The sequence below is a fragment of the Sceloporus occidentalis genome, unplaced genomic scaffold, assembly GCF_023333645.1.
Source record: "Sceloporus occidentalis isolate IW3139 unplaced genomic scaffold, rSceOcc1.0.p SCAF_13, whole genome shotgun sequence".
Taxonomy (NCBI): Eukaryota; Metazoa; Chordata; class Lepidosauria; order Squamata; family Phrynosomatidae; genus Sceloporus; species Sceloporus occidentalis.
Genome location: NW_028316993.1, coordinates 14,103,397 through 14,114,459, shown reverse-complemented (window position 1 = coordinate 14,114,459; position 11,063 = coordinate 14,103,397). Strand labels below are relative to the sequence as shown.

Here is an 11,063-nt window from a genome sequence, read left to right as displayed (position 1 = left end):
TGTATGTGTGTGAAAGAGAAAAACTTGGCAGTGAGGCTCAGTGAGATGCGTTTGTGACTTGGGAGTGCGAGGCTGAGTGTGTGCGCGACTCGTTTGTGAAGGAAGTGTGAAGCTGAGAGAGTGTGACTCGCTTGTGACTTGGGAGTGTGTGAAACTTAGAGTGACACGCCAGTGGTTTGAGTGGGGACTCTATGATGCTACGACTCGAACCCTGGTCTGCCAGAGTCATAGCTCACGCCAAAACCACTGTCAGCCTTAAAATAATGACAATAATTAAAATACAACTATAATAATAATAGAAGAAGAAATGTTTATTGATTAGCCCATGGGCCATTTCAAAATAACACAAAACAACACTAAAACAAGTAAAACACACTATAAAGTCCTATATAAATTCTGTAGCAATTAGAAAAGAACTAAAATGTAAATTATGTAAAAATTATAATAATATGATTTTTTTAATAAGAAGGGGCACAAGAGCCTTTTCTAGGTCTTAATTTGGCAACTTTCGGCCGCCATTTTGCAAAAAGAGGCCCTTTGGTCACGTGACAAGAGGCCCTTTGGTCACGTGAGAAGGGAGGCCCGGAAGCGAGCGACGGCCCGTGCGTCGCTCTTTGTTGACATATCCGGGTCTTTTACTACTCCTACGCCTCATTCTCTCGGCGCGCATGCGCATTTGTTCCTGGTCTCTGCGACGGCCATCATGTCTCATGGCCACAGCCACGGCGGCGGGGGCGGCTGTTGCCATGGCGACGACGACGACGGCGAGGAGCCCTTGGAGCGCCGAGGCCAGGCCTGGGGCCTTTATCTGCGGATCGACCGCGAGCGCCTGGAGTGCCTCAACGAGCGGAGCGAGGGCAGCGGGAAGCTCGTCTTCCGCGCCTGGGAGGAACGCGGGGACCGGGAGAAGGTCAGCGGGAGGAGCGTCTTTGGGGCCTTCCCCTCTGAGGCTGAGAGAGTGTGGCTTGGCCAAGGTCCCTCCAATGGCTTTCAATGGCTGAGGGAGGATTCGAACCCCGCTCTTGAATGCTCAAACCACTGCGCCACACTGCCTCTCTATGGCAGCTCTGTCACGTGCCATATAGACGCCACTATAAGTCAACTTCGTGTATAAGTTATTATTATTATTATAATGCATTATTATTATATTATAATGTATTATTATTATTATTATTATATTATAATTTATTATTATTATATAATATCTTATTGTATTATATTATATATTATAATTTATTATTATTATATAATATCTTATTGTATTATATTAATTATATTATATTATAATACTATATTATTTATAACATTATATTATAATATTATAATATATTGTTATATTCATATATTGTATTATTATATTATTATATTATAATTTATTATCATATAACATTATATTGTTATATTATTATATTATAATTTATTATTATTATATAATATCTTATTGTATTATATTAATTATATTATATTATAATACTATATTATTTATAACATTATATTATAATATTATAATATATTGTTATATTCATATATTGTATTATTATATTATTATATTATAATTTATTATCATATAACATTATATTGTTATATTATTATATTATGATTTATTATTATTATATAATATCTTATTGTATTATATTAATTATATTATATTATAATACTATAATATTATTTATTAATACATTATTATAATATATTATTATTATTTATAACATTATATTATATTATAATATTATAATATATTATTATATTAATATAATGTATTATTATATTATTATATTATAATTTATTATCATATAACATTATATTGTTATATTGTTATATTATAATTTATTATTATTATATAATATCATATTATTGTATTATATTAATTATATTATATTATAATACTATATTATTTATTAATACATTATTATTATAATATATTATTATTATTTATTATAACATTATATTATATAATAATATTATTATAATATATTATATTAATATAATGTATTGTTATATTATTATATTATAATTTATTATATTATATTATATTATATTATTATATTACATTAAATTATTATTATTATATTATGTTATAAGTTATTATAATATAATATTATATCAATATATTATTATATTATATTTATTATATTAATAATGTTATGATATAATATTTTATTATTATTATTATTATTATTATTATTATTAATTCTTATAAGTCGAGGGCAGGTTTTGGGGCCAAAATTGTGGAGTTTGATATTTGACCCATGGATAAGTCGAGGGTAAAGCTTAGGGCCATGTGACGAAGGACCTAAAGTGCGAAGCAAAGGGAAACAAATGCCAAAGAACCCACAAAATCCCATATGTTTGTATGCCTGCTAAAGGCTGGCTGGATGAGGTTGCAGAGGGACGCATGATAAGGTCGCCTTTAGGGTTGCCATAATTCTCTACCACAAACCGGGACAAAATGGCGGACAAAATTTAGACCAGAATGCAGGACAATTGTAAGATAGAATTTAGCCCAAAATGGAGGACGTTTAAGAAAATGGAGGACCTCATTTCCTATAATTGGGATTAAAGGACAGTCGAGTCCAGTGGGACTGTGTTATCTGCTGGGGTTTGGTTCCAGGAAAGCAAAATCCATGGAGGCTCAAGTCCCATTAAATATAATGCCAGCGCAGAACAGTGTCCCTTATACAAAATGTAAAAACCAAGGTTTGATATTTGGAGAATATATATATATATATATATATGTTTTAATACCCTCCAACATCCTTAACATGCCTCTGAACTTATCGTTTGCATATAAATTAAATTGCAAGCCACTCTGATAGCCTTGGCTGAAGAGCTGGGTATAAATAATAATAATAATTATTATTATTATTATTATTATTATATAAAGCAATTGTAGGGTTGTTGTTTGTTTGTCTGATTTGCTTGAACGCAAAACATCCTGTATTAAACCCAGTTTCATATCTTTATTCTTTTCCAGTTTGTAGAAAGCGATGACGACGAAGAGCTCCTGTTTAATATCCCGTAAGTAGTCGCTTTGCGTGAATTCATCGCCACGATCCGTGTTTCTCGTTCAAATTTCCTTTTCCTTTGCCTGATTTATAATACTAGAGGGTTTAGGGAAGGGCTAGTTGAATTTAAGAAGAAGCATTTAACTTTGAAACATGACTTCCTTGACTTTTTATTTCAGTTCCATTCGAGTTTCAGTCACAGTTTGAAGTCGATTTTGAACCTTTTTTCCCCTCTTATCAGTTTATCTAAATTCATTTTCATTTTTTTCAAATCCTTCTGTTTTGTAATCTAACTTAAACCAGTGAATTTTTTGGATCAAGTTCTCTCAGGTCTTCTAGTAGTTTCATCATATACTAAAATATCTACTGATATTTACTGTTCTGTGAGAAGGTAGACTTAAATTTGCATGAATTGAAATGGAGTGATCAAAATGAATTAAGCTAGATTTTAAATACACAGAAAAATTGTTAAAAAACATTACTTTTCCTTTTATTTTGTATTATTTTTAATTGGTTGTTTCCCTTCATGTACAATGTATATACAGATTAACATCTCATCCTTTTCATCTGTACATAAGTCTTCATAACTTCCGTTTTTACATTTGCTCCCATCTATCAATTCCTTCTTTCATATAACTTAATACAAAATAAGGTAGTATTTACATATGCTAAGTATAATTATAACTAGCCTTATATATTTTCATTTGTTCCTCATAGGTTATTTAGGTACTTTGTCAGAGGTTTCCATTCCTTTTCCCAGTAATCTGTTGATTTTTTAATTATTATTCCAGACCATTATTTTATCCGTTTCTTTCAATTCTACTATTTTCTCTATCCATTCCTCCATATTTTTTTTCAGATTTCCAATACTTGTTAAAAAAAATTACTTTTCAATTGAAGAAATTAAGATTTAAATCACAAAGGTTAGTGCAAACTGGACAAACATGGGAAGTCAATTGTAAATATGTAGGTTTGGAAAACATGGCTATTTTGTATGCTATTGTTTTGTATACTACTTGTTGTAAAATAATCTTTTTAAAAGCAACTTATCAAAGGAAGCCAACGACAACAGCTGATATTGCAGAGATATCGGCTTTTGCCCATCTAAGCCTGCCATTTTGACATGTCTCTTGATTGTCTGTAATCCATCTATCTGTCCGACTACTAGGTCTTAGATCGCCAATGACAACAGCAAAAGGAATGAAGGTTTTTTGTGTGACTGCGTAGCTTTTCCTAAAGATCGATGACCCGCATAAGAAGCCCTTTTTGACCTTCGGAGCCATCTAGTCCCAGAAATCATGTTAAAAGTGTGTGGCCCAACAATGATGTGTCTTCTGTTGCAGGTTTACCGGCAACGTGAAATTAAAAGGAATCATTGTGATGGGCGAGGATGATGACACGCATCCATCAGAAATGAGGCTGTAAGTGAGCCTGAAAAACAGGTCGTTCGTGATTTAACATGTATACACATACTAGGAAGATACATAGGTCCAAAACACACTGCAGGAATAATCCACTTTGAGACCGCTTTAACTGCCCTGGCTCAACACTAGGGAATTCTGGGAACTGTATTTTTGCGAGACATTGAGCCTTCTCTGTCAGAGAGCTCTGGTACCGCAATAAACTAGGATTCCTACAGTTGCCTAGCACTGAGTCAAGGCAGTTAAAGCAGTCTCGAACTGGGTTATTTCTGTATTGTGTTTTGGACCCCGGTTATTCTTCACCCTTGCTTCAGCTTGCCTGTTTTAATAGTGTAACTACTAGTGGTCATTGGGATAATCTGTGAATTATCTTTCCCTTATAATTAGAAATATCTGTGGCCAAAAATCTGGAGGCCAAAACTTGTCAGGATTTAGTGAAATTTAGAATCACACATCTCTTTGATTCTTGGCTGCCTTTTCCTCCTTGCAGCTTCCAGATCCCTGTGCTGCAGTCCCTTCCTTCCTTCCTTCCTTCCTTCCTTCCTTCCTTCCTTCCTTCCTTCTTTCAACTTGGGGACAGTTCCCTCTGTTTCTTGGACCTCTCTGCCCCAATAGTGCTTTTTCTCCCAGAAAACTACCCTTCTGTTGCTCTTCTTAGTACCTGTTATTTCCTCTGCTTCTTGCTTTTCAAGTCAGTGCCCACTTTGGTCCCCTTTAACCATGCAGCCTATTAACCAGCCTTCCTATATTCTTCTGTCTTCCCTTTCCCTCAAAGTATAATCCTTCTCCTGGTCTTAAATGTGGTGAGAGTTGTTCACAGCTGCATCACAATAGTCTTGTTTCCTTTGCTTTCTACCTGTCCTTTGGGTTTCTCTTAATCTGGTGACAACACTGGTTGAGCATTTTCTTCCGCTTTCTTCCTTTTCAGACTTCGGGATCCCTAGTTTCCTCACATCGTTTGATAACTAGTCAGTCCTTGCTTATTAGCTTTATGGTGTTTTGATCCCAGCCAAATAAACGGTGTTGCGTTACCTCACAGTAACTTACAGATTGCTTTGTTCTGTGAGTGGGATGAACGTTCTGAACCAAGGTTCCAGTTTAGCCGGTTAGTTTTAGAGGCTTCATCACCAAATCTGAAATACAATATGTAATATAGTTTCATTATCCAACCGTAGAAGGAAAAAGGAAAATCCTGCCTTAGATCTGTTATTTATCAGCACAATAATGTTCTATAACTGACGTATGTTTTATAAAATAGTATAGTATTTCAACGATGGGACCTCTGAGAGTTTGTGGTATAAAGTCTTTCCTCCAGACCACTGTGGATCCTGCACATATCCTTATTGCATCTTCATTGGGAACAGCACATACATTGAAATTGCTATGTGCACGTACAGTTTAGTTTTATTAGGGGCAGCCATTCGGCTTTTTAAATCGCACATGAATATGTTGTTTCCTCAACGGAAAAGTAATTTCCTTCTTGTTTTTGTCTTTTGTGGGGGGTTTTAAATACTCTGTACCAGTTAGTTGTTCTCCCCTTTAAAGCCAAATGACTACAGGGCTTGGGTGCTGAAGAGGACACATAGATTAACTTTGAATTTGAGCAGGCTGACTCTTGCTGGTGCCTTCCCTTTCTCCAGGTTTAAGAACATCCCTCACATGTCCTTCGACAATACTGCCAGAGAACCAGATCAGATGTTTAGCCTGAACCGAGACGTCACAGGAGAACTGGAATATCCTACCAAGTATGTCACACTTTGCTCAACCTTCACTGTGGATATGGAGAATTTTCTTATGCTGAAATTGATTAAACACAATCCCCAGTGTATGTAAATTGTGCCTCCATAGGTTCTTTTAATCTTGATGTACATTTTTAGGACTGTCTCTCCCCACCTCCATTTTCATTCATTGTTCCCATTAAAGATAGGGCTTTTACTGAGAGGGACAGTTAGATAGGGTCAGAACAGATGTTCTAAACAACAGGTTTTCAGGACCAGCTTCCAACCAATGAAAGCAGCATGACTTCTTTGTGCCTTCTGTTTCTGCTCCCATCTTCAGCCAATTGAGGAGTGTAGTACATCATTGTGGATGAAACTTGAGTATGAGATTTCAGAAAGAAAACCAAAATCCCTCTGAATGAGGGATGCTCTGAATCATATTTGGCAGACCGCACAGTAGCCTCGAAACAGCAGTGTAGACAGTGAAAAATCCAAAGGTACCTGGTGCGATTCAAATTGTTTTAAATGGCAGTGCCATGTAACAGAACATTTCAGTAGTGTATATTTGGATCAGCCAGTGGTAGGACTCTCTCACAAAAGCAGTTCAGCCTGGATAGGAAGTGTTCCCTACTGCATTTTAGGGTCAAATAATCCCACATCTTCCCATTAGTGCTGCAATCCAGGAAGGCAAAGTCTTTCAGGCTTATTCAGTTCCTGAGAATGCTGCTCAACTCTTAAACTAGTAGAGACAATGAGTTTAGACGCAACAAGACAGGAATTTCCTGGGGCTCATCCTCACCATACAATTATAGTGCTATTATTCCACTTTTAACTGCCGTGGTTCCATCCTGTGGAATCCTAGGATTTGTAGTTTGTGTAAGACTGGAGTATACTGGCTGAAAATCCTAAATTTCCCTCCCTAAAGTGCCAATCCCAGGATTACATAGGAAGAAACTGTGGCAATAAGAGTGGAATAATAGTGATATAATTGTGTAGTGTGTATGGGCCCCTGGTTTCACTTTGAGATGGTTTCTTTAGTGGTCTACAGACCAGAGTTCAATCCATGTCTCTGTAACAAGAATTTTATGTATAAAACACTGACCCCCCCCCCCTTTTTCCCTTCTTCTTCTAGAATTGCTCGCTTCTCAAATGTTTATCATCTCTCCATCCATTTCTCTAAGAACTTTGGTGCCGAGACAACAAAAATCTTTTATATAGGCCTGAGAGGAGAATGGACAGAAGTGAGTGTGGGAGCTAAAGTGTCAGATGGGAAGAGCCTCTGACCCGTTACTTTGGGGGAATGACCAGCCCTGTAACATTTTGGAATTAATGTAACATTAACACCATTTTAAAAATTAAAAAGTAAATCTCATAGGAAATCACCTTTTTGTTTCTGTGCAGCCTCATCGGCATGAAGTGACTGTCTGCAACTATGAGGCGGCAGCAAACCCAGCTGACCACAAAATGGATCAGTTTACACCGCAGACGCATTTCATTTCCTAACTGCGAAAGCTCATGCGACGACAGGGACAGCTGGGCAGATCTGGAAGGATGTGGAACACTTTGAGGCTATGAATGTCATGGCTTTCTTGCTTTTTTTCCCCTTTTGTTTTTCTGGGTGTGTTCTTGAAAAGCAGGGCACCAAATGCCTGGCAGATAGGTACAAAATTACACTGTTGCTAATTATGGTTTGGGACTTTACAAGTATCAAAACAAAGATGCCATGAAAACACTGACCCTTGCCTGCCTAAGCACTGGTTGTCTTAACTCTTTAAGGTGCATTTGGGGCAGATGTTTTCAGAACTGCTTGTTTAGTTGCAACCTTTGCTGCTAGTATACATGAGATATGAATCTCTTGGGCAGCTTAATATGGGATTGTTTGCACAGTCCAGGATTCTGCCCTGGCTTCTGAATGTAGCTGATATCAGGGAAGAGAGATAATTGATGGTCTAAGTGGGCTCTTGGCTAATATCCAACTGTATTAATGGAGCTTGCCTATGCCAGCTACGATTTGACTGTGTGCCAGAGTGCTGCATGCCTTTCTGTGATCATCACTTCCTAGGTTTCTATCTGATAATTTAACATCTTCACGTGTGTCTAAAAGCTGGAGACCTGTTTAAAAAAAATAGGGATTTGTCTTCTAGGCAAAATTTCCTTAATTAATATGGCTTAATATTTTTCAATAAATATGGCAAAGAATGTGTGTCTCCCTTGGTTGTGACTCTTTTTACCATTCAAGGAGAGGTCAAGCACTGCGAAATGCTCTCAGTGTTAGGACTTTTAATATATGTTTATCTTACATTTTCCATAAGAAGCTTAGAATAGCAAGCATGTTTGCCCCATTTTATCCTTACATCCAGCCCAGTGAGGTAGGTTAGGTTCCTGATGTGCCTTCAAGAAGTGCCTTCATTATCACTTATGAGCATTGGAGCAGGATTGACATAGAAAAAGGAGAGGAGGATGAAAATCAGGAGCAGCCATCTACTATCTCCCTCATATAGAGGTGGCCAATTATTTTGTTGTTGAAGGCTGTATCTCCTTGGGGTCGGTAGGCTGATCTTATCCCTCTTCCATCCATGGGATTTTCTTAGTAAATAAACATTTCAAAGTACCACACCTTACAAATCAGTAAACTATTGCCACCATAGGTACATACAACAGCTAGCTACAGTTCTCTCTACTTGTAATATTATCATATTTGCAAAATATATTTACATTCCGGGCCGGCTTCATTTTTTTCAGGTTCACACCTTGAAGATATTTTTTAGTGTGTTGATTTTAAGTCAAATATATGAAGTAGACTAGGAATGGCAATACTTTTATTATGTACTTGGTTAAAATCTGAAGAAGGAAATAAAATGCACATTTCATATTAAACACAGACTTATTGGCCAGAAGCATCTTATGGGGGGATCATGAATACTTTGTCAAATAGGTGTGGCATGCTAAATTTCCCCATCGTGTCATAAGAAGAACTCGACTTATGCCTTGGCATTGCCAATAGACTGACATAGTAGTGTGACTTACATAATGTGGTGTGCTGTTTTAATGTATTCTACTTTTTTAATGGTTTCAACTATGCTGCGTTTTAATTACTTTTTTAACCCACTTGACTATGGAAATCAACTGGGGTGACCTGGGACAAGTCACAATCTCAGCCTCAGCAGAAGGCAGTGGCAAACCTCTGAACAAACCTTGCCAATAAAACCCCATGATAATTTTGCCTTAGGTTCGCCATGATTCAGAAATGACTTGAAGGCATGCTCAAAACGGAGGACGTTTTTGGACTTCCTCCTCCTCGACAGAAGGCTGAAATGTGGGGCGCATTCTGGAAAAGGAGGATGACTGGTCACTCTGGTCCCAAAGGTGAGACCTTACTGCGAGGGTCATACACTTAAAAAGGGCCACAAAATTTGACTTCCCACTTGCCATTCATCGGTTATAATTAAATCGATTTTACTTCTTTGAAAGTGTGACCTTGTATACTACCTATACATCCATTCTCTGAGGATGCCAGCCACAGATGCTAGAACATGGCGCATCGCCCGAAAAACCCACAAAAAACTATGGATGCCGGCCATGAAAGCCTTCGACTTTAAATCCATTCTACTATTTCATAAACACCTGTATTATCAAGAATTTACCAATTTCACAGTAGTATTGGGACAACCACAAACACTTTTTACTCTCTTCTGAATGCTCCAGCATAGTATAGTGTGCGGTTTTAATATTATATATATATATATATATGGAGAGAGAGAGAGAGGAAAGATTCTATATCTATACAGTGTCTTTTGGGATGGTGGGTTACAAAAGGGTCTTTGGACTGATCCAGAAAAGGTTGGATACATACGAGAGTTTAGAAATTATTTATTTATTTTATAAAGTTATTTATTATTTATAAAGTGCTGTAAATTTGCACAGCGCTGTACACATACAATCAGTTAAAACAGGTAAAATAAACCTGCCTGCGGCACACATTCTACGAAAATAATTAAATGTAATACATCTTAAACATTCAAACAATAAAATATAACAGGCAAAAAAATTATAATAACACTGGATAAAAATCTTATTGGAGAGGCAGGGTAGAAACAATAATAATAATAATAATTTTATTCTATTATTTTATGATAATTTTAATTATATTATATATATTATAATTATATACAATATATATAATTTTATATAATACTAATTTGTTATTGATTATTATTGATCCCTTAGAAATTGCAAACTAAACCCCAACATAATAATAATAATAATTTTATTTATTATTTAATAATAATAATTTATTCTATTATTTTATAATAATAATAATTTTAATTTTATTATATATATATATATTATAATTATATACAATATTTAATATATAATATAATATATAATTTTATATAATACTAATTTCTTATTGATTATTATTGATCCCTTAGAAATTGCAAACAACCCCAACATAATAATAATAATAATTTTATTTATTATTTAATAATAATAATAATTTATTCTATTATTTTATAATAATAATAATTTTAATTTTATTATATATATATATATTATAATTATATACAATATTTAATATATAATATAATATATAATTTTATATAATACTAATTTCTTATTGATTATTATTGATCCCTTAGAAATTGCAAACAACCCCAACATAATAATAATAATAATTTTATTTATTATTTAATAATAATAATAATTTATTCTATTATTTTATAATAATAATTTAATTTTATTATATATATATATATTATAATTATATACAATATTTAATATATAATATAATATATAATTTTATATAATACTAATTTCTTATTGATTATTATTGATCCCTTAGAAATTGCAAACAACCCCAACATAATAATAATAATAATTTTATTTATTATTTAATAATAATAATAATTTATTCTATT

At 34.5% G+C, this 11,063-nt stretch overlaps 1 protein-coding gene across 2 annotated transcripts; it reads left to right on the top strand.

Annotated features, from left to right (window-relative positions):
* Positions 1–681: 681 nt before the first annotated feature.
* On the top strand, positions 682–8,343 carry LOC149305044 (PITH domain-containing protein 1-like). 2 transcript variants are annotated; one of them, XM_089478760.1, is made up of 6 exons: positions 682–910; positions 2,975–3,018; positions 4,349–4,426; positions 6,067–6,171; positions 7,277–7,385; positions 7,546–8,343. In XM_089478760.1, exons 1-6 carry the CDS (start codon positions 704–706, stop codon positions 7,645–7,647), a joined length of 645 nt encoding a protein of 214 aa, XP_089334886.1. In that variant the 5' UTR covers positions 682–703; the 3' UTR covers positions 7,648–8,343. The 2 variants fall into 2 exon arrangements, with proteins under 2 accessions (XP_089334886.1, XP_089334887.1); XM_089478761.1 differs by lacking the exon at positions 4,349–4,426.
* Positions 8,344–11,063: the final 2,720 nt, after the last annotated feature.